General features: G+C 37.6%; 1 protein-coding gene across 1 annotated transcript; it reads left to right on the plus strand.

Annotated features, from left to right (window-relative positions):
- The first annotated feature begins 17,522 nt into the window (after positions 1-17,522).
- LOC131438914 (intraflagellar transport protein 88 homolog) lies at positions 17,523-25,017 on the plus strand. The gene is made up of 5 exons (XM_058609309.1): positions 17,523-17,716; positions 17,773-18,585; positions 18,644-18,988; positions 23,807-24,758; positions 24,823-25,017. Exons 1-5 carry the CDS (start codon positions 17,561-17,563, stop codon positions 24,966-24,968), a joined length of 2,412 nt encoding a protein of 803 aa, XP_058465292.1. The 5' UTR covers positions 17,523-17,560; the 3' UTR covers positions 24,969-25,017.
- Positions 25,018-26,021: the final 1,004 nt, after the last annotated feature.

A 26,021-nucleotide genomic window follows, 5' to 3' on the forward strand; every position in this document is an offset into this window, starting at 1 on the left:
CTCCAAGCTGACAGGGTCTGATAAAATGCTACTTGTCATCATAATATCGCATATTTGGTTAAGTTTGCGCATCTGTTCGGTCCTTCAAGTGACATTGATACACTCAGGCAAAAAATATATGGAATTTCATAATGATTTCGTATGATTTTTAGCCACAAGAATATCGTAAGCGAATCATAAGACCGCCTTATGAAATCCCGAAAATAGGAATTCCAATAAAACGCCTTATGAAATTCAAACGAAATTTTTAGGAACATTGTGCGAAATTTATATGACAAACATAACTTCTCTCATTAATTGTGAAGTTCATAAGTTGTTCGTATGAAAACTATAATAGTGATAGATGAGATGTATATTGAAGAGGTATATTTTTCATATTTATCTTATGAAATTATGATTTTGATGATTTTTGATGCATCATAAGATTTGCCTTATGATTTTCACTACTCAATTTGCTTGAGTGTAATAAACGCGACGAATAAAATCAATTGAAGATGATCAACATAACATTTTCTTAACTATTGAAATCGTAATTAAAAACATAAGATAAAGCTAAGATCATTCTTGCAAATATACGCTTCTAATTGTGAAACACAATGTTGGTTTAGTTGCCAGACGGCTGGCTAACGGCTGCCAGAGGGAAAAATATGGCTGGCAGTCATTCTGACGTCCGTTTGCATCACGACGTAAAATACACTGGTGGCGTGATAAGACAGTTTTGGTTGTGTTGGTAATTTTCTCACGAAAATAAGTATGGCGCGCCGGGATTCAAGCATGTAAACATAAACAAACGACCATTTCAGATCGGGATTTCACTTCTAAGCTACTCCAGTTGTCGCGCAGACTGGCGAATCTTTGGCACTAATTGAAAATCTGGACATTTTTCATTCAAGGGCTTGCAAGGTTACGTCGAAATATAGAAAATTGTACACACATCCGATTCTGTTAATTTCGTTGGAGGAAGGATTTGGCGGATCGCACTGTGGTATCTATTACAGTTATTATGGATAATGGAGTGATTGTGCTGTGGGTAGCATTTCAAATGCAGGTGATGAAAACGATTGAAACATCCCGGAATTTCACTGTCAATATTTTCGCAAACAGAACCAACTCTAAATATTTTCATAAAAGCAACTCCCGGAACGTCATTTGTTTATGTTTTTTCTTCTTCACGTCTTTCTGTTATTCCAAAATAAAATGACAACCGCACTAACACATAGAAAAACGTGATCACCAGGGTATTTTACATCGTGCGTTTGCATTGTGTGTGCGATTTATGTCATCCACCCATATGAAATGGACAACATCGTACTAAGGGGCCCTCTTAGAAAAAAAGTTTAACTGTGGTCCTTCATTGGTCCAATACGTTGGATCATTGGACCAATGAAATTGGTCTAATTGGCGACTCATGCCATTTTTTCTCACCCTAACTAGAGGAATAGATTATGCAAACTGTGTTAGGCCTTTTAGAAGGCTTTCAACAGAATTTTTCGGGTTTGATTCGGATTCATGCCGAAATACACATATAGGTACTGTATTTTGTAAGCTGCTATTGGGCTTTAGACTAAATTCGAAGGGTAAATGATAGACACATTCGAATCCGGATATAAAATAGAAGAAGTAACGTAACGGTATAAGTATAACCAACAGACCACACTTTTACCTATCTTTTCAATTTCCTTGGAGATAGCTGACCCGATTTAAACAATCTTATGTTCATTTGAAATCCAATTCAGGCCATTGATCAAGGTTGAAGGCTCACAGTGCACACTTACAGAAAACATAACGTGAAACCTATTACCAATGTAATCGTTAAAACAATTACCCGAATTGATCGGAAAATTATTAGATCTATCAAAACACGTGTCAAAAATTCGTTCACTGTAGAATTGTTATAATGAAACTGTTTGTTTTAGATAAGCCGTTATTATTTCACTGAAAAAAAAAACGAAAGAATTTATATTGAAGGTTGAAAGTTTATAAAATTTCCACACAGGAAGTTCTAATTCACAATAGAATCTTGTTCTGTACTTTCAAGTAGCAAAAAGTGCCACTCGAAACTTCGAACATACTTCTAAGCTGTTTCGAGTTAGTTAAACACGAAAACGACCGAGCAGGAGCTTTCATTTATGCTCTACATACTTTTTGTATTTGGATGTAAGATTTAAAGAAAAAAACCTAGAATTTATTATTCCTGTATAATAAAAAATTAACGAATTAATTTTATTGGACTTTAGAATACTAAAATCAAAACATGATTTCAAAACATTTATAACTATTCGAATCCATCGCTTACAATTGACATCTTTTCGGATTTTAACATGATGGGGTGAAAACAGAATACACCAAAACTGTTTAAATATTTTCTTATTTTCGTTTCATACTTTTGCTACACTGAAATGAAAATCTTACTTATATTCATCAGATTTGTCATATGAATCGTATGCAGAATATAATTTATAGAGGTTATATGAAAACTTGTAATCTTTATTTAAAGTGTACGTTAAATCTAAATAGACGTTACCATAATGAAAGTTATAAGAATATTCCATATATTGTATATTGAAATCCGATGGAACCTAACTCGTAACATAAATTATATTCATTGGATGTGTCTTATGAATCGTACGCAGATGGTATTTCACAAAAGACATATGACAACTTATGACCTTTAATGGAACTCTACATAAAATCTAAATGATGTTCAATAAATTTTGTCGTGAATACGACTTACTTTACTATGGGGCGCCTTTTCAAAATTTACCCTCTGAGAGAGTGATAAGTTTTTGATCGTGAATATCTCCTGTTATATCTAACGAATCAACATAATTCTTGCTACATGCCATCGGAAATATGATCACAATTTTATGATAAAACTTTCAGTTGTGTGACACATTCTTAAATAGTTCACAATTAAACTTTTCTGAAATGTTTGGTATAAACGAGTATCAAAGAGGATAATTCATATGGCGCGTTTGCCTTTCTCGTATTTTGAAAGCTCATAGCTCAGTGATCTGTAGAAGGATTTATATAATCTAACTACCAATAGAATCGAAATTATTCAACTTGAACGTGTATTACAACAATATTGAAGTTTTTCAATAGTACACTATTGAAAAACCTGTTTGATTTAACCCATGACAGCACCAGCCAATCAGAACGCGAGATGTCTGTATCTATACAAGAGCATCCATATAAAAGTTGAATGGTTCACTTTTCCTATCATATTCGTCATCTAACACTCGATGTGGATAGACGAATAACCTACTACGACTAATTTCGATTTTGTTTTATTTTTTATTCGCAGTTGTCTACCTACCCAAGCTATGGGTAAAAACCGCCATAAATCCGAGAAGGATCCAAAGGATGCTAAGCGTCTGAAGCCAAGTGATGTACAGGTAAACGACCGTTTGCTGAGTAAAAACCAATATGCTGATCTGCCAGTAGATGTCGAAGAGGAACTGCAGAAGAAGGAAAAAATGCCGCCTTTCTACCTGAAGGGCTTCCCACCAACTCTACGCTCGGATTTCAACACACTGATCAGCAAAGGACTACAGGCAACAATCCGTTTATGTACTGAAGGCTACAAAATAACTGTTCCGGCTTTGAACCACTACAAAGGAGTGGAATGCTATCTGAAGCAGACAAAAGCGGAATACTTCACACACGATATTGCCGCCAACAAACCTATGAAGGTTGTACTTCGAGGACTACCCGACATGATGGAAGCCGAACTAAAGCAGGCACTGTCGGAGGCTGGACTAAAGCCTTTGATGGTATTTAAAATGAAGCGACATAATACGGACAAAAAGTTCAGAGATCAACTGTACCTGATTCATCTGGAGAAGGGCTCCATCACCATGAGTCAACTGAAAACGATTAAATCGTTATTTCACATAATCATCGAATGGCAAAAGTATAAACCGGTACATCGGGATGTCACACAGTGCACGAACTGTTTGAACTACGGCCATGGAGCGAGGAATTGCCACATGAAAAGTCGGTGCGGGAAATGTGCCGAACCACACAATACCAACGATTGCCTACTAGATGACATCGCTGTAAAATGTGTAAACTGTGATGGCGACCATCCATCTACTAGCAAATCGTGTCCCAAACGTGCTGAGTTCACAAAAATTCGACAACAGGCGTCCCGTAAACAATCAACGCGCAAGAATGTTCCACAGAAGGATGAAGTTAATTTCCCACGGCTCCCACCGAAGAGGGATATTCCGAATTTGCCGCCACTTCCTCGCAGCAATCCAAAGACTTCAGCCGCTGGATCTCAAAAAGAATCTTCCTCAAGAATCCCTCCTGGATGGGGCAATAATCAACCACAAGCAAAGGATGACTCTTATGATTTATTCTCTGCTGAACAACTGATCGTCATTTTTGAAACAATGACAACAAAACTACGAAACTGCAGAACGCGGTTAGATCAAATCAACGCCTTGGGCAAATTCATCATCGAATATGCAATATAATGAGTTGGTTATAGTAAATTGGAATGCTTGCTCACTCAGGAGCAAAACTGCTGAATTGTCCGACTTTCTTCAAGAGAAGAATGCCGATATTGCTATTTTAACTGAAACTCATCTTAAACCTGAAATTTCTATTTTTATTTCCAATTACAGGATTCACAGGCTCGACAGGACAACTAGCAGAGGAGGGGGAGTTGCCATTGCCGTTAAACGATCCATTCAGCACAGGCTTCTGTCAGCCTTTAAATTGCAACTCATAGAAGCCATCGGAATTCAGATTACAACGACGATGGGACCCATCATCATCATTGCAGCGTACTGTCCCAAACAAACCAATCTTCGAGATGGTACGTGTGCATCATTGAAGCGAGATCTGGCTATGCTCACTCGACGACAGAACAAATTCATCATTGCTGGGGACCTTAACGCACGGCATGAGCTGTGGGGAAACAGAAGACAGAATCGAAACGGATTCGTACTTGCCGAAGATTACGAAGCTGGACAATACAACATCTTCGCTCCGGATCAACCAACGCGACTTTCCAGATCGGGAGTTCATTCCATTTTGGATATATTCATCAGCAACATCGCCATAGACAGCTCTCCGGTTGTTTTCAACGAGCTCTCTTCTGACCACTTTCCAGTAATATTGACGTTGGGATCTTCACCAGAAACAGTGCCTATTCAACCTCGGAGGAACTATTATCGCACCGATTGGGTCCAATTTCAACATATCGCCGACCAACTTATTCATATCGATTCGCCACTTGATTCCCCGATGGAAATCGATGCAGCCCTATCTTCCTTCCAGCATTCAATCACAGTCGCTCGTGATAGGACGGTTCCAGTACAACATATGCCGAGTTCCTCTCTTCAAATCGACAGTGTCACCAAGAAACTCATCCGACTTCGGAATATCTACCGGAGGCAGTATCAACGAACTGGCATTCTAGATAGGAAGATTACTTATAACAACTTAACTAGGATAATCCAGGAAAGGATATCTGAGCTTCGCAACAGGAACTTCCAGCAAAAGCTTCGAGAAATTCTTCCACATTCAAAGCCCTTCTGGTCCTTAACGAAGGTGCTTAAGAAAAAACCGAAGCCTATTCCTCCTCTGATGTCACCCCAGGACGCAGCTGAAGGAATACCTTTAATCACACCAGTAGAGAAGGCAAATGCGCTAGGCCAGCAGTTTGTGTGTTCTCACAATTTAGGACTCAACATTGTTAGTCCATATGAAAGAGCCGTTGCTGATAGCGTAGCTGAGGTTGACCAATCAGACAGCTTGGTTCCTGAGGAAAGTAGAGTCACTGCGAATGAGCTGATGGCTTTTGTGAAAAAATCCAAAAATATGAAGGCCCCCGGTTTCGACAACACATTCAACATTGAGCTGAAACATTTGAGTATTCGCTCATTTGTCTTCTTAGCTAAAATTTTTAACAGGTGCTGGGAGCTTGGTTACTTCCCTTCAATGTGGAAGTTAGCTAAAGTTATCCCAGTTTTGAAACCGGGGAAAGATCCTTCCTTTTCCAAGAGCTATCGGCCCATCAGCTTACTCTCTGCCCTATCCAAGCTGTTTGAAAAGTCAATACAAAGACGAATTCTTGCTTTCGCAGATGAACAGGATATATTTCTGGAAGAACAGTTTGGGTTCCGGAAAGGAAGATCCACCATCCACCAACTCACAAGGGTTAACAACGTCATCCAGCAAAACAAATCAGTGTCCAAAACGACTGCCATGGCAATATTGGATATTGAAAAGGCATTCGATAATGTGTGGCACGATGGACTGGTGTTCAAACTGCATCGGTATAATTTTCCCATGTATCTTATTAAAATTATCAAAAATTATCTTGCAGATAGAGCATTCCAGGTTTCTCTGAATAATGCACTTTCAGAAAGATTTACTATTCCTGCTGGTGTACCCCAGGGAAGTATCCTAGGTCCCATTCTATACAACATTTTCACATCAGACATCCCACCTCTTCCAGGTGGTGGTGTTTTGTCACAATTTGCTGATGATACTGCCATTCTTTACAAAGGTCGTGTCATTAATGCTCTGAAGAATAAACTACAGACAGGTCTGGACGCTTTAACGGAATATTTTACAAGCTGGAAAATTGTGATCAATGCAGCAAAAACTCAGGTCATCTTGTTTCCACATTCAAGATCTCCAAAACTTGTTCCATCAGACGAATGCAGAATACGATTCGGTGATGAGGTCATTCAATGGTCCGATGAAGTTATCTATCTAGGACTCACCTTTGACAGACATCTGATATTCAGGTCACATGTTGACAAAATCGTTCAAAAATGCAGCATACTCATTAGGTCTCTGTATCCGCTGATTTGTAGAACATCTAAACTATGCCTGAAGAATCAGATGGCTGTCTATAAACAAATCATCTACCCCGCAATTGAATACGCAGTCCCTGTTTGGCGGGGCTGTGCACGAACACACAAACTTAGGCTTCAGCGCATTCAAAGTAAGATCTTAAAGATGATTCTAAATCTACCCCCTTGGACAAGAACTAGTGAAGTACATGAGATGGCCTCACTGGATATACTAGAACAAAAATTCGAACAATACTGCACGAAATTTGAAGAGAGGTGCTCAATCTCTGAAATACAAATAATTCAAAATTTGTACGTATTAGGTTAAGGATAGTTATAAGTAGGTAGACATTTTATAAATAATTAAAATAAATATTATGATTAAACATTAGTATGTAAAACAAGAGTAACTAAAACACCTAATATTAATAACGAATCGTATGAACAACAAAGATGAAAGGCCAAAGGGTCAAAACACTTGTACTGTAAAATGTTGATGTAATACACAAAAATAAGAGTAATAAACAGATATTTATGCAAAAAAAAAAAATGCTTTTCCTATCATTTGCTGAGCAACTCTCCCCGAAACAAGACACACGAGAGCAACATCGAGGACCTGTCGTCTCATTGTTTCCCGATATGAATGCACGAGACACCGTCAGCACAATGAAACCGAAAAAGGCAGCCAAAAAGTCCAGCAAGGCCCATTGCCGAAACAAGACACACACGAGAACCATCTCAGATCTCAATATTTCCTACCAAAAGATTCATCAAGATGGGAGTTAAAATAATTTGCACCGTCACTAACACATTCAATTACGAACGGCAATGCGAAAGCGAAAGTGATGATTTTGAACACATCTTTATACTAGTTTACAAATATGCCGTGCGAAACAGAGTTGCCACAGATCAATATGTATTTTTGTCGCGAGTACTTTAGTATGCGGCCGAAAACAAAAATTGTTAGAACAAATGTTTCCACTTGATTTGCGTATTCTACTTTCCAGGCGTATCAGAACTGGCTAAACTTAAAGCAATTCTAAATATTTCTTTATCACAGTGATGTGGTCATCCTGAAAAGGACGGGGTTTTCAACGGATGGCCAGCTGCAGATGGCGAGGGATGATTTTCGTTTTCGTTGTCATGGGCAGCATTACCGGTCAACTCCAACACTTCGGCAACCAAGTACTCCATCACTGCCGACAGATAGACCGATGCACCAGCACTGACACGCTCGGCGTAGTTCCCCTTCCGAGGCAAACGATGGATTCTGCCGCCAACTGGGCACTTCAGACCAGCACGGTTTGAGCGGGACTTTGCCTTGCCCTTAATTGTTCCTCCACAATATGCTGTGTTGTTGCTCGACGACCCATTCAGTATTACTGGCTGCCGCTCTGCTAACTCTCTCTTTTATATCGTTTCACTGTTTCCCGTTCTGCGTATAGGAAAGGAATTCTAACAAAGGCGTCCTACCGTGCTACCACTAGCACGTATAAAAGGAAATGTGATGTGAGAAATAGCGTCATTTAAGTTAAAGCAGCTACTCTGTACGTACTAGAGATGGTCGGGTATAGAAATTCTTATACCCGAACCCGACCCGTACCCGAGTGATCAGCAAAAAAAATTACCCGTACCCGACCCGTACCCGATTGAAAATTTAAAAAATTACCCGTACCCGACCCGTACCCGATCAATAATAAATAAAAATTACCCGTACCCGACCCGTACCCGAAAAAAAATAAAAAATTTTACCCGTACCCGACCCGTACCCGATTAAAAATTACCTGTACCCGTACCCGACCCGAATGAGTAGTAAAAATTTTACCAAAATTCAGTATGGAAAAAATAAAGTGTTTTAGATATCGAGCCGTATCAGGCTCTAGTTGGTAAGAAAAATACATTAAAATGCTTGTTTATTTTTAAACATATAAATACACTGTGAAGCATGAATAATGTAATGTAACTTTTTTTTAAACATGCATAAAAAAACAAACGGTTCATCCGAATTCAAAATTTATTTTTTCATATTAAATTACAATCCTTCCGGGTAATTGTGGAATATAATTTCATTCAAATGGCTGCCTCGGTCCAGCTTTTTAATACATTTTCGATTGTATGCAGCTTTATTTCAGCTATGGCTGCACGAATGTTGTCCTTCAAGGCTTGATTTGTCTCTGGCTTGTCCACATAACACTTATCTTTGACAGCCGCTCAAAGATAATAGTCTAACGGTGTCAAATCACAGCTCCGAGGCGACCAAACGACATCCGAATTTCGACTGATAATTCGATCTTCGAAGACTGTGCACAGATGATCGATCGTAGCGTTGGCTGTGTGGCACGGGGCGCCGTCTTGTTGGAATCAAAAGGTGTCCAAGTCTTCCTCTTCAAGTAACGGGAAGAACCAATCGCTAATGATGACGCGGTACCGCTCGTCATTGACCGTGGCGGCGGCTCCTGCCTCATTTTCTAAGAAAAAAGGCCCAATGATGCCGCCAGACAAAAATCCGCACCAAACCGTCACTCTCTGAGATCGGCTTCTCCATGATGACGTGCGGGTTTTCCGTCACCAGATGCGAAAATTTTGCTTATTAACATACCCGCACATATTCCGCAACATTACCATAATTTTGGAAGTAAGACTGCACTATTTTCACGCGGTCCTCAAGCGTACACACAACCACTTTCGTTCAGCGGAAGGATACAACTAAGTTTCTGTCAAATCAGAAGTGACATTTAGGTTACCAATGTCGAAATAACCGCTAGTTCAAAAATAAATGTTAGATGGCGGACCCTGTAGATTTCCAATGTCTTTGGTACTTTATTTTCATTTACAAATATCAACAAAAGCGAGTAATATCTACTCAAATTTTTCGAGAAGCATATTTACCCAATATGTCGTAATACCCGTTGTACTCAATTTTGGGTAGGTATGGTTTTTACGAAACAGTGCGACTTTTGATCCAATTCTTTAGAACTATAAGTAAGCGTGCTCATTATCTTGACACACAAATAAAAATTCACATTCGAATCACTGGAAAAATCACGTAAAATAGTTCCAAATGTCAAATTGAATATAATACGTGATGAAAATGAATGTTATGCGAACATCCCCTAAAATAAATAGTGTGTTATCAGTTCGTTTACGTGAATTGACCAAAGAATCAAACAACGTACGTGTATTCCCGGTGTGAAAAATTCAATTTTGAACATGGTGAACAGTGAGTCCTTCAAGTGTAAGTAGTTTGAACATTCGAAGGAAATTTTTTTGGTTACAACTTTTTACTACAAAGCAAAATGAATTATGATTTTGATTTAAATTAATCTGTCAACTATGCCCGTTTTATAAGCCTCACAAACCCACACCCACGATGTTATCGGTAGCTGGTGGTTTTTACAGCCATTGAACCGGTGGAACCTCAACGAATGAACACGGTGAAAATTTGAGTATTTCACGAGAAAAGATTTTCGCCCTTACTTTTGCGACTCCACGTTGTCACGCATCGAGATTTTCACTTGTAGTCCAGTGAAAAGAAACGAAAATTAACTAGCAATATAGCCCAACTTGCTGTGCCATCAATCGGTGACATTTAAAGTGAGGTGACACCACCCAGAAGTGCAGAATAATAAGAACTTCTATGGTAAGAATCCCAATGATTTTTAGGAAAATTTTGAAAATCAATATTTAAAATAACAGTTTTCTGGTATCTGAATGTGATATGAGTCAGTCACGTACCCAGAGGGGGGGGGGGCCCGAGGGGCCCTGGCCCCTCCCGAAATCAAAAACATATAATTATTTAGAATGTCTCAGACATGTGTTACAGAAATAACAAGACAGTAAAGGTAATGGAATGTAATACAATATCAGTTCCAGTGGAATAGTTAAAAGTGTAAGTATGTTAAAAACAGCCGTAAAAGGTACACCGAGAATTAGGTACATGAGCAATCTTCAGTAACATTATTTTTTAATCTTTGGGCCCCTCCCGAAATGAAATCCTGGATACGGGCCTGATATGAGTACTACACTACATTTTATATACTGCCCATACTTGCATATCAGTCCCATATGGGAAATCGGCATGTTGAGAAAAAGACGATCAAAAGTTTATTTCCGATTTTTTTTTATTTATTGTGCACCCTATTGCTGGTCCCGGGTTGGCGGTTCAATGCATAGGACGCTGGTCTTACAAGCCAGCTGTCGTATGTTCGAGCCCCGACCTGGAAGGCTTCTTAGTGTCATTCATAGTACTAGCCATCCAATGATTCTGTACGCTAAGAATCGGCTGCGAAGTCTGTTGAAACAGAAAGGCCAAATTCCACGAAAGGAATGTAATGCCAAGACTTTGCTTTGCTCCCTAATGCTAAATCTTGGTATTATTACATGAAATATCGGTAATACACCTTTGGTGTTCCAATATTGCAACAAATGAAATTATTGAAATTTTGCACTGAATGGGACTGATATGCGGGTACTTTAGCATATGGGACACAGAAATGAGTTGATATTTTTTTATATTTTACTGAACAAACTCTCAACTCATTGCAATTTCTGAGAGTATATTGAGGAAAGACTCCATTCCTCAAGCTAACTCAAAATTGGCGAAAATCGATATGAGACTGATATGCGAGTATGGGCAGTATATAAATCAAATAATTTTTACTGGATTGTGCATTAAACAGCTTTAAAATGGCAGTCCATTAAAACCTACGTGAAAAGTAGATTCCGACCGCAACATCATAGAGCTAAGGCAGTGTGTCTTATTAAATATGTTATAAACAAAGTAGGGCGGGAAATATTCACATAACTTTTCATGAAGCAAAAAATGAATTTTTCTGGAAAAAGATGCCAGTTGACAGGTCTGGTCCTAGGCGCGAATGTCAAAACCCCTTGAATCAAATTGATTATTTTTCGGAAGAACTGTTTTGCAATGAAAAAATCTCGTCAACGTGTAAACATATTTATGTGAAGTACAAATGGTCGGGTAATCGATCCGAAAAAAAAATTTACCCGTACCCGACCCGTACCCGAGTGAGCGGTAAATTTTTTTACCCGTACCCGACCCATACCCGAGTGAGCAGTAAAATTTTTTACCCGTACCCGACCCGTACCCGATTGAAAATAAAAAATTTTACCCGTACCCGACCAAAAATCCGTCGGGTACGGGTACGGGTCGGGTTTCGGGTAAAATACCCGATACCCGACCATCTCTAGTACGTACGAGACACCGTCAGAACGATGGCTCCGAAGACAGGTAGAAAAGCAGATTTGTACCGTCACTAACACATTCAATTACGAACGGCAATGCGAAAGCGAAAATGATGATGTTGAACACATCTTTATACTAGTATGGGGTCGTGTGAAAATATGCCATGCGAAACAGGGTTGCCATATATACAGGTTAATCTGTATTATTATTATTACTATCATTATTATTATTAGAATCACTCTTGCATACCGAAGATCGTAGATACATTTCAGACCAGGCCATTGCAATTGTCTCGTACTGAAATTTCGAGAAGAATCAGATATCTTCGAACTTCATAGCTTCAATAAAAATAAACTACAAATTTGTCGTACCTAGCTTCCTATATTAGCAAATTAAAAAGGAATTGTTTCAAGTTTGGAATATATAGTTGTAGAATAGTAGCTGTTTAATGTATCTAAACTGTACTTTAATGTAGGTAAATCGCTTCAAAATCTATTAGTGAAAAAGAGGAAAGCTTGCACAATTCGTACAATCAATCAACTAACTGATATTCGGAAAAGTGATGGGAGCGTGTCAGTTTTTTCGTATTCACGACATCCAGTTATGTCTCTGACATTACTCACCCGCCTTTTTTTATATCTTCAAAATCTTTATGATATTGATAAACATATCATATACAAGTTATGCGAAAAGTCGATAAAACTTAAGCCAATATAATTTTAATATTCATTACATTATTCTATTAATCGCATGCAGATTATGTTATTAAAAGTCATGTGGAAAATTATAATTTTCATTGGAAGTGTACATCACATCTGCAACAAGGAAGAAAACGAGACAGCTGAAGAAAATAACAAGAAATAATATTTTAACTTAGACATAGAATGGAGTTTATTTTTACAAAAGAATAGTTGTGAATCGTACTGCTTGAAGCTGAAGAAAGAGTTGTGTGCTCGATATCCATCGACTGCTGCAGACAGTTTTTTTAGGAAGTTCTGTTATTTGAAATCGCTGACAAGACAGCTCATTCAACTTCGTTCAAGGATATGCCCCTGAAATAAATATCCGGTACGTTTCATTACTCTGTCTGTCTAGTATAAGGATTTAAATTTTTCATTTCTAGTTTCTGGATCCCACGTCTCCTCCGCAAATATCAGGAGGTGCTCCCTTACGGAGTAGTTTCCGATTATCAGCTTTTCGGAGTGCATCTGATTCGTCTGGTAACAGTAAATATCCGATGAAATCAGCCAGTCCCAAAGAAGTAAGTGTAGTTGAAATATTAAAATAATATGTTATTATGAAACTCTTTATGTACGAAAAATATAACAATAAGTTTTTGATAAGATAATTATTTTTGTTGTTGTTTTTGATTCCCTTAAGCACCATAAACCCAGTATTTTTTTAAATTTGAATCTTATCTGAATTTGAATCACTTATTTAATTAAATAGCTATCATTTGATCTATATATAATTGCTATATAGAACTGGGATGACCTCCATTAAAAGTTATATATAAATTTTATAAAACTAGTCATATGGTATAGATAAACCTATCTATATTAATTCGAAATGAATATAATATGCGCTTCATAAATTGTTTCAATGTATGTTGTGTGGATATCTAGTAATGGTTATAGGGCGTGCCAATAAATTTGACTCAGACTGGAAATTTCATTTGTTATATGAAATTCTTGTAAAAATAACGTCACGAAGAGTTTTATGTTTTTTAAGATTATGTTATATTTTTGACATGATGTTTAATACACTTTATAGCTATCATTGGAAATGCTAATAGTGAAAAATCATTAGAATATCATATAATGTGAAAATAAAAATTTAGCTCAGTGTACTAATAGGTAGACCGGCCAAATCATCTTCTTCTAATGGCAGTCTACCTACAAATATTCCTTCAATGCCATTCGCTTCTTTAAATGAAGTCGATTTAGGCGATATAACTGAAAATAAAATGGTCTACCTACAAAATCAACTTTTTCAAATGATCATCCAAATGAATTCGACTTCATCACTTTTTGAAGCATTTCAAATCGGATGGAAATTTGCAAATAATATTATAATGAATTTAAAATTTATCAGTGATGTTAAATAATTATTTGAATATTTTAAATTGGAATGCTCGATCTTTGAAATCGAGTGAAGATGAATTTAATAATTTTCTCAAAGTGCACAACATTCATATTGCCATTGTGACAGAAACTTTTCTTAAACCAAATGTAAAATTGAAAAGTAATCCACATTATGTGGTTCATCGATTTGACAGGTTTACTGGAATGGGTGGTGGAGTTGCCATTTTTGTCCAACGGCAAATTAAACATCGAATTTTACCTTCTTTCAATACTAAAGTTATTGAAAGCTTGGGAATCGAAGTTGAAACCATTCATGGAATTTATTTCATCGCTGGAGCATATTTGCCATTCCAATGCACCGGCGAACAATTAAATTTCTTTAAAGGCGATTTGCAAAAACTTACAAGATATCGATCGAAATTTTTCGTAATAGGGGACTTAAATGCTAAGCATGTCCAGTGGAATTGTAGGCAAAATAACAGTAATGGTAAAATACTTCATAATCAACTCTCAGCTGGTTACTTCACAGTTCTTCATCCCAGTAATCCTACTTGTTTCTCTTCCGTGAAAAACCCGTCTACAATTGATCTGGTTCTAACAGATCAAAGTCACATTTGTAGTGAACCGATTACTCATGCTGACTTTGACTCAGATCATCTTCCTGTAACATTCAGACTTTCCAACGAGGCTATAATTAATCCAATTAGTTCTATTTTCAACTATCATAGAGCTAATTGGTTGAATTACAGATCTCACATTGAAAATCATGTGGATCATGAAACTATTTTAGAAAATTCTGCGGACATTGACACAGCAATTGATAATTTGAATCATTATATTATCGAAGCTAGAAATCTTTCAGTTCCCAAAGCTCAAACTAAATTAAATTCTCCTATCATCGATGACAATCTTCAACTGCTCATTCGGTTGAAGAATGTTCGTCGACGACAATATCAACGTTCTCGTGATCCTGCTATGAAAAACATAGTTAAGGATTTACAAAAAGAAATTAAACATAGATTTACTCTTTTGCGAAATGAAAATTTCGCTAAAGAAGTCGAACAAATTAAACCATATTCTAAACCTTTCTGGAAACTTTCTAAGGTTCTTAAGAAACCTCAGAAACCAATTCCTGCTCTCAAGGAAGGAAATCAAATACTTCTTACAAATGGCGAAAAAGCTCAAAAACTTGCTCAACAGTTCGAGAGTGTCCACAATTTTAATTTAAACGTTGTGAGTCCTATTGAAAATGAAGTCTCACTGAAATATGATCATATTTCAACCCAAGTGTTATCACACGATGACATTATTGAGACGAATTTTGATGAAATTAAATCAATTATTAGGAAACTCAAAAACATGAAGGCTCCTGGTAATGATGGAATTTTTAATATTCTTATTAAAAATCTTCCCGATGTTGCCTTGAGACTCCTGGTTAAAATTTTCAACAAGTGTTTTTCATTAGCTTACTTCCCAAAAAGATGGAAAAACGCTAAAGTAATTCCTATCCTAAAACCTGATAAAAACCCAGCAGAAACATCAAGTTATCGCCCAATTAGCTTACTTTCTTCTATCAGTAAACTTTTTGAAAAAATTATTTTGTTGAGAATGATGACTCATATAAATGAGAATTCAATTTTTTTACCAGAGCAGTTTGGATTTCGTCATGAACATTCAACTACTCATCAACTTGTCAGAGTAACGAACATGATAAAATCAAATAAATCTTCTGGGTTATCCACTGGAGCTGCTCTTCTAGACATAGAAAAAGCATTGGACAGTGTTTGGCACAAAGGTTTAATAGCAAAAATGTCTGATTTCCAGTTTCCTATTTATTTGATCAAAATGATTCAAAATTATTTAACTGATCGTACTCTTCAGGTTAGCTATCAGAATTGTAAATCTGAATTGCTACCCGTACGAGCCGGTGTTCCGCAGGGTTCGAGTGTAGCTCCAATCTTGTATAATATTTTCACTTCTGATCTTCCAAATCTACCCGTTGGTTGTCAGAAATCGCTATTCTGTGACGACACAAGTCTGTTAGCCACAGGTAGAAATCTAAGAGTGATCTGCAGTCGCCTACAAAGAAGTTTAAATATTTTCAGTGATTATCTGTCAAAATGGAAAATTAAACCAAATGCAACAAAAACGCAATTAATTATCTTTCCTCACAAGCCAAGAGCTTCTTTTCTTAAACCAAACAATAATCACATTCTCAAATTGAATGGCTTGGAATTGACATGGTCTGATCAAGCTAAATATTTAGGTTTAACGTATGACAAAAAACTCACTTTCAAGGATCACATTGAAGGAATCCAGGCAAAGTGTAATAAATATATTAAATGTTTATATCCTCTTATAAACAGAAATTCTAAGCTCTGTCTAAAAAACAAATTGTTAATTTATAAACAAATTTTCAGACCAGCCATGCTTTATGCGGTACCAATTTGGTCAAGCTGTTGTTCCACCAGGAAGAAAACGCTTCAAAGGATTCAGAATAAAATTCTGAAAATGATTCTGAAGCGTCCTCCCTGGTTTAGTACAAATGAGTTACACAGACTCACAAATATAGAACCATTAGATGTAATGTCACATAATATTATAAGCAAATTCCGACAAAAATCGATGCAATCTTCAATTGAATCGATTCGCTCTCTGTATTAGTTAGTAAGTTAGTATATAAGTTCCTTTTCCCCATTACACAATACAAGTAGGTTTAGAATTTTCCCTACACAAAAATCTCAGAATTGCGGAAGCAAATGATGTCTTCATGGTAATAACCAAATCATATATATAACAGGGCTGAAAAGTCACCACTTGTGGCTGAACACCCAATTTAAATCTTAATAATTTAATTTTAACTCATATTCCAATAAATAGTTATTTAAAAAAAAAAAAAAAAAGCTCAGTGTACGACATAACAGTAACCCGCATACGCATGGCTAGCAGATAGCTGACTAAACGCTGCCAGCTAGAAAAATATGGCTGGCAGACATTTTGGTGATCGACTGCCTCACCGCTGCCAGAAATACAACTCAAACGATACAACCGTATCGACTAGGATTTTTCCACATTGAAATCTTTGACATTTTCAGCGAAGGTGAGAAGATGAAAACGTTCGGCTAACTTAGATACAGGCGACATTGTTTTGTCAAATTGGATTTGACAACCGTCTCTGAATCAATTTTGGTGACCGTCTGGTGGCCATGGCTGCCCAGGTAGCCAAAACGCTATGCGGGAAGCAACAGGTGTAATATGATGCACACGTAATAAATAATTCAACAGGTACCAGCAATGTGTTGATTTCGATGCGCGCGCATTTCCATCAACGGTCGCTAGGGAGGATGGTTCCTATGCAGTTGTCCCTGGATACCGTTTGGCCAAACAAAATAAAAACTTTACTCCGAAACCAAGTAATACTTTAAAAAGCAAGTTTTTCGAAAAAAATAGAAATGACCAATGACAGTTTTGACGACGATATATACGGAGGGTTTTCCGGTGTTACGAATAAGTTGTTCAACTACGATATCAAAGAAGACAAGGCATTCCAGAACGCAGTTAAAACTTCCAGCTATGGAAAGAAAACCGCAACTCCCAAGTACTATTGGGTCAGTATAGTGAAAATGCAAATTTCAAGTTGATCGTTCAACTTTCTGTATTACAGAACGGGGATAAAACAGGCTCGGCGGAAGCAATGACAACGATGGCTCGTCCTTCGACCGCGATCCGCCCAGTTGGTTATTCTTCGCAGAACAGTAAACTGTTCGACCCGCTCAATCAGGCTGCCAAGAAAATTGTTGTTATGGAAAACCGAAAAGAAGAAACTCCGGAGCAGCGGTACAAGAATATGGAAACGAAAATCTACGCTTTATTGGAGGAATCGATTATCGCAAGCACTGGCTCCAAAGCGGACATGGCAGCGGGACTGGCAAAGGCTAAGGAGGCATCTTCTTTGGATCGAACATTGCTGCGGATGAGAGATCAAGATGGCGGATCATACACGCATAACTTTGATTTGACTTTCTTCGTGTTGTTCAACCTGGCAAATGTGTACGCTAAAAATGAAATGTACATCGAAGCATTGAATACCTACACGTTGATGACGAAAAATAAGATGTTTCCAAATGTCAACCGATTAAAGATCAATATGGGAAACATCTACTTTCAACTTGGACTGTACACGAAGGCTATCAAAATGTATCGCATGGCGCTAGATCAGGTTCCCAGCAATCAGAAGGAACTAAGATTGAAGATCACTCATAACATCGGAATTCTTTTCATTAAAATGGGACAATATTCGGACGCAGCAACTAGTTTTGAATTTATCATGTCCGAGAAAGGTGATCTTAAAACAGGACTGCACTTGATTCTTTGTTACTACGCCCTGGGAGATGTGGAAAAGATCAAGCACGCCTTTCAGATGCTGCTTGATATTCAGATTGATTATCTGGAAGACGATAAGATGTTTCAAGCGAACGTTAGTGCGGTAAATTGGTGGTTGAGAGAAAAACATTAACTATTTGAAAATATTCCAGACGAATCCTTCCTACGAGTACATCAATGAGATGATCAAATCCGACGAGCTTCGAGCGTATGAACAGAAAATCCGACACCTGGCGGAGAAAAACATTCTCATCTCAGCAAATCTCATTTCCACGATCATCGATGATTATTTCAACGATGGTTACAGCTGGTGTGTTGAAACAATTAAAAACTCTTACTTCGCACCATTAGCAGTGGATTTGGAGCTCAAAAAAGCCGTCATCTATTTGAAACAGGACGATATCCAACAGGCGATTGATACATTGAAGTATTTCGAGAAGAAAGAGTCGAACATAGCAATCAACGCAGCGATAAATCTAAGCTTCATCTACATTCTGGTAACTAAGTTCGCTTTTTTTTTGTTTTGTTAGTAAATCACGCAAAAACTATTATTGCTGTGAAGGAGTGTCAAGATTTTCAATTCTGTCGAGAAACTTGAAATCCTTGGAGGTTTCCTGTACTCGATGGTGAATCATCAAAAAAAGGGTAATGCCAAATAATTCGTGATAACAACAAAACTATTCAGTCCCAATGACGCTAGTAGAAGATTAGATTTTCCCATATGAACGAAAAGTAAATTAAATTCCATCCAGCAAAAGCGATAAATTTCGATTTCTGCGAAAAATTTCGCTAAAAGATTTGTTTATTTGGTTTCTAATAGCTCATGTATAACCACAATTGCGGTACCACCTCTACAAGATTCGTTTGTTTTCATCGTGAAATACCTAACCTCAACTGGTTTTGATTATTTCTTTCGACGGCTCTGTTTGGCACACATAAGCAACGTGTACGTATGTATTTGTACCGCAGTCAAATTTGTCCTGAAATCAATCTAAACCTCAGTATTTTTCGAACTCGTGTGTTTCACAGATCACGGATAAGGACGAATTTTGACATAAAATCTCTCGGTTGATTTTTCAGAAGGCCGTAAGGGCAAGTGACATCTTCTCTTTGTTTATTTTCTCTTTCGATTATTGTGATGTGATTATGAAATTTTTTTTGGAATTCACAGTTCTGTTTTAAAGTCGAAAGTTTCAGGTATCATTGTATACAGACAGTTTAGTGATAAACGTGAAATCCTCCTGGTAATTGGTAGAAGAGAAAGTAAACAAAGAAAAAGGGCGGGTGGGTAATGTCAGAGACATAACTGGATGTCGTGAATACGAAAACAACTGACATGTTCCTTAACACTTCCGAATATCAATTGTATGAATTATGCACGCATTCCCCTTTTTCACATTTTTCGTAAAAACAAAGAAAGCTTCACTTGATCTCGATTACTGTGAATTTCACACTGCGAAAAGTGCACAAATCTAAGCAAACTGTTCTTGATTTGCCGTAAACTGAGGATATTTCCCTACGATTTGCGAACAACAAATCCTAATAGTTCTTTAGAAAACTTTTAGAGCCATTAGAACGGCTGATATTGTGCAATGCTCTCCACCGTTGTTTTTTCCCAATGCTAATGACTGGCAGCTGTGACGTAATCGCTCTTGTCGAAAGCGTGCAGACGACACAAAACACATCTGCTCGCAGTGGCGATTGAATCCAAACTGATTGAATGTTTATTAAGAGATTTCCTTTTATGTGATGTCATTTGTAGCTTTTTCACTTATGGGCGGTCCTAACGGCTATAAAAATAGCCGCATACAGAATTTTATTGTCGATTATTTCATTTCGGATTTGCATAATTTATTGAAAGAAACTATCAATATGCTGTAGGGATTCGTTTCTAGCAATCACAAGGACCAAATTGAGGAACTCACTGCGATATTCACCACTTTTCGGAACATTTTTCCCGGATGATTTGTTGTACAGCAGCAGATATTTTGTTCTCTTCCTTAGAACGCGTTCTGATTGGCTGGTGTTGACATGGAGCAAATGAGACAGGTTTTTCAATAGTGTACTATCGAAATAATTCAATGCTTTTGCTATACACGTTTAAATTGAAAAATTTCGGTTCTATTGGTAGTTAGATTATATAAATCCTTTCACAGATCACTGAGCTATGAGCTTTAAAAATACGAGAAAGGCAAACGCGCCTTATGAATTATCCTCTTTGATACTCGTTTATACCAAACATTTCAGAAAAGTTTAATTTTGAATTATTTGAGACTATGTCACAAAACTGAAAATTTTATCATAAAATTGTGATCATATTTCCATGTCGGCATGTCGCAAGAATTATGTTGATTCATTAGATACAACAATAGATATTCACGATCAAAAACTTATCACTCTCTCAGAGGGTAAATTTTGAAAAGGCACCCCATAGTAAAGAAAGTCGTATCCACGACAAAAATGGGTTGTATAGAGGTACAGTAAAGTAAATTCCGCATAATTCTTCAGGATTATTATTATGATTTTAAGAAGAACCGAATAGAAGTCTGGAATAGAGAACTGGACCCTGAGTTCAAGACCTAAATTTAGATCCAATAACAGACTCAGAATCCAGTTTCAGTCGCTGCTGGTTCTCGCCTTGATGGCCAGCAAGCGAATGAGAGATGCGACCTGAGCGTTTGAGGTTTTAACCACGCAGAAGGTGCATTCTCCGTCGCTGCTGGTTGATGATTCCACTCCCACGACGTCTGCTTCCATCGAACGCACGAAAAGAAATGATCGATTTTCGACCACGGTTCCCCTTTTATACGCATTCAGTTGAAGATATGTGCCTGACTACCTCAAAATCGTCGTCCTTGCGCGAAAAACCCAAGCGAAAGTAGAGTTTTCCGCGTTGTTTTCAAATTTTAAGAAAACTTAATTTTTGAGTTGTTTGTGGTTATCGCACACTGTTCAAAATATTATCCTGAATTCCTGATCATATTTTTGATGAAATGGTGAAAGAATTATGTTGCTACCATTAATACAAGTCGAGATATTCACGATTAAGTTCTGCCCATTCTTCCATATGGCTAATTTTGAAAAGGCGCCTAGTAAAGTAAGTCGTATTCACGACAAAACTGTCACTTGCTCTTACGGCCTTCTGAAAAATCAACCGAGATCCGTAAAAAGCTGCAAGACAAACAGTAAAACAAATTCTGAAATGACAATTCATTGTTTATAGCCCTTGTTGAGGTTTCTATGACCGGTGAAAAATGAGTAGTCAATGTATTTCCTGATGACATGACATAACCTCACGAAAATGAAAAAAATTGAACTAATTTTGGCAGCTATCAGTGGTTTGTTTATGTGTTCATTCTAATTTGAATACGTGTTAATAGATTAACTTGATTCATCGGCAGTTTCGTGTCGTCATCGTGCAAAACCTAATTGCCCGAACGACATTGACTTCGTTTTCAGCTTGAAATGTTGTTTCTTTGATTTAGCACTCGGAATGGAAAGCTCCATCTCACAAGGGCAACAAAATTCCATTCATAGTTATATGTGGAATTCAGTGTGTTCTCCGAACCTATGCGGACTCCAATGCAATAACAGATTTAGAATGATATGTTGAGATTTGCAGGAATCAAAAAGAATTCGGATTCAGAATTTAATTCTATCAGACCCTGTCAGCTTGGAGCGAAGTCAATCTTCAGTTCAGCAACGCCATCGCACGGCATCACATTCAACATATCATGTCAATTGTATGGGTGCGCAACCCTGCTATTTTGGCGCGTACGAATTTGCATTTTTCTCCCCTACTTCTATGTATAAGATTCGATGCGGACTCGTCTGAGGGCGACATGCTCGCAAAAAAGGATGTTGCCAATGATTTGTTCGGGAAATGTGAGAGCTGGATATCTTGTTAATATGATGTCTTTGATTATATTAAATGTATCAATCTAAGGTTTTTCGGTTATAAAGAAAAGGTTAAAGGCTAGCTTTTTCTCAAATTCTTAAATAAACTTTGAAATTTGTTGATAATCTTAAGAACTTAAAGTCCAGTTCCAACATAAACTAGAGAGGGCTGTTCAAAATTTGAAATGTTCATTATATCCAAAAAGCCTTAAGGTTTAGATATACATATTTTTTAGACTAAAATTTTATTTCCGAATATGAAAAACAGCGCGAAAACGTGCAAAATCGGAAAAGTAGGAAAGGAAAACGACACTGAAAATCATTTCCACCTATATTATGAGGAGAAATCACTCTTTGTCGAGCTTTTCTATAAGCTACCCAAAATTAGGTCGTTATCTACTTAAACTTTGACTTGATCGTAAAAATGGGTAGCGTGCTTTGTTATGGCATAACACTTTGGGTAATTTTACATTTACCCAAATTTTCAGGTCATCATACGTTACCTAAACTTCCCACATTATCGAAATGACGGAATGAGCAATGAATTCTTACTCGACTGCATGATTTTTTAGTGCTCGATCGGTTCAGTGCTAGAATTTTCGCCTGAGTTGGCTGCTCGATCAACCTGATTGACAGTGACATCATAAATGTCATTGAATATTCGCTCATTTTATGAATGTGTTAGTGTGAATTTTAAGCGACTTAAGCCATTTCACTACACTCCAGCTAGAGGAATGGATGATGCTGACTAAGGTAGGCCGTTTTGTTAATTTCCAGCGAATTTCAATAGTTTATGTTGGGATTCTAAGAAGAACTGGTTATTTACTAGTTCTGTATATCCGAAAAACATGAAGATTTAAATTTGTATAGTCAGTTATATAATGTTTTCGTTTAATAATAAACTGAAAATCAGCACGAAAACGTGCAAAATCAGGAAAGAAGAAGAAGAAGACGAATTGACAATTCAGTCCGCATCTTCTCACTCAATTCCGAATGATTTCCGAATCAACCGGTTGTAGGCGAACCGGTTCATTCGGAATCGGTTGTTGCACTGGAGTTGGAATTGATTCGGAATCCATTATGATTTCCACATGAAATTCCGAATGAAAATTTCTCGCCGATTCGGAATTGATTCGGAATCCATTCGGATCTGATAATGTGGGTTGGGGAGATGCACTTTAGTTGATTTTGGGTAGGTTTTGTCCCAAAATTAGGTAGCGGCTGGTAAGAGTGTATCTTACGATTCTGTTTGCGTGTTCTTACCGAATTCCAACAGAATTCTGCACCAATCGATTGGGAAAAATACCTAGAAATCGATTCCGTGTGGAATTTGTCATTCTAAAGTAATAATAATTAAAGCCACAACAAAATAATAATAATGATAAAATTCTAATTTATTCCATGAAATATGCACCCAGAAAAAAGATATTGCTGCTGCTGAAACTTACACCGAAACGGCCAAAAAGATTGACAGCTACTGCCCAGCTGCGTTCATTAACAGTGGCGTTTGTCACATGATGAAGGACGATCTGGAGACTGCAAAGCTTATGTTCATGAATGCGCTCGACATTGACTCGACATCATTCGAGGCTCTCTACAATATGGGTCTTATCTTCAAGAAGCTGGGCGACCATAACAACTCGCTGTTGTATTTTCGTAAAATTATTTCAAACCTGGGTCACGAACAGCATCCAGAAGTACAGTATCAAATAGCGAATCTGTATGACCTACTCGGAGACGTGGCAACCGCCCTGGAGTACTATCTGCAACTGCTCAGTTTGGTTCAACAGGACAATAAGATCATTCAGAAAATTGGCGAACTGTACGAAACGGACGGCGAACGTCAGCAGGCCTATCACTACCATCACGAATCCTACCGCATCTATCCCATTGAGTTCAGTGTTGTCAACTGGCTTTGCTCGCACTACATCGAACTTCAGGTAGCGGAGAAAGCGATCGGATTCTACGAAAAGGCTGTCCTTAAGAATCCGCAGGATCCATACTATCTTCTGAGGATTGCAGGATGCTACCGTCGGATTGGGAATCAGCAGAAATCTCTGAATTTATTCAAACTTATTCATGACATCTACCCAGAGAATACGGACTGTCTACGAGCTTTGGTACATTTGAGTCAATCGCAAGGTAACAGTGATCTCGTTGAGAAATACAGCAGTGAACTTCAAAAATTAGAGAAACAAAAGGAGATTAGACAACGGATTGGAACAAGTCGGCCTCCAACTACTGGAGGTTCGAGGATCTCCAGTGGTGGACATAGTACAAAGTCTGCTGGAGGAATGGACAGCCACCAAGCACCGGGAACTGCTTCCGGTTCAGGTTTCGGTGGTAACAAAAGTGCTGAGGTGTCGCCAGGTAGTATTGAGCTACAAATGGTGTAAAAATCGTTTATCCGCTAACTGCCGTTTTGCCGTTTCAGATTACAATGCATTTACAAACGCATACGGTTACTCAGATCCTCTGGGACCACCGCAGGAACGCCCGAGAACCGGAATACGTAGGAATCTCACCATTGAAGATGATTCTGATGATGATATTAATCCTTATGACTTGCTCCCAGTTTAACGCAATTGATTATAGTTCCGTGTAAAATGAGTTTTGTTATGATGCTTAATAAACAGCAATATCTAACGTAATGCAAAATCAATTAACCTAACTTCTCAAAAGCATCCTTTTTCATATCACGCCTTTTTTGAGAACGGCCAATAAGCCATCCGTCAACATTCACTTTGAAGAGTAATTTCGAATGACTCGGCACTCGCTGAGAGTAAGTCATAATAGTAAACGGCAGGGAAAAGTATTCTCTTTCGTCTGGTGTTAAATTTAATACTCTATCTTTCATAGTTCGCTAGCAATTTCTTTCGAGAGTGGAAGTTGACAGGTGGCTTATTGGCCGTTCTAAAAAAAACGCGTGTTATCAACAATATTGACTCAAGATTTCGATTTATCATGCGTAGCGTAGCGTAGGTGATTAATCCATAACTTGTAATCCCGGAATAAATCAAGGATTTATCGTAAGCTACTTGAACACACATCTCAAGATAGTATTAGATAGTACAGGGATGGGAAATGTTATGCATACTTTGTTTGTTTTCACAATCAAATATGTTGTCCTTTTCGATATACGCATTTGATTCTCAAAACTGTAAGCTACAAACATTTTCGTATTTCAGTTGCTATGCCAAAAATGCTCAAAACTTTCTTATTCGATGGACTGCATTAGCATTCCTGTCAATTATTGTAAGCTAGCGAATATTCAGAAAATCTAGAGAAGGTAAAAAATCGTTATTTTTCAAATTACTCTAGCTCGATACAACAGATTCCTTCGAGAACTTTCGTGGCATTTTTTTATATTTTTGATTATTAACCCTGCTTGAAATCATGACAGAAATCTGTCAAAATGTGAATTTCAAGCAGTTTAAATTATGCTATCGTACTTATTTCATCAAATAGCTGATGGCATTCAAATCCAATCACAATTAGTCAAAAAGAGTTTTGATAAGTTCATTCAAGATATGTTATAACATAATTATTCCAAACATCAACTTCGTCTGGAATCTGCTCAATTAACCAAAAGTTCGAAAGTAAAAGGGACTGATTTAGCTGTACTTCAAAGCA

The sequence above is a fragment of the Malaya genurostris genome, chromosome 3, assembly GCF_030247185.1.
Source record: "Malaya genurostris strain Urasoe2022 chromosome 3, Malgen_1.1, whole genome shotgun sequence".
In the NCBI taxonomy this organism is placed as follows: domain Eukaryota; kingdom Metazoa; phylum Arthropoda; class Insecta; order Diptera; family Culicidae; genus Malaya; species Malaya genurostris.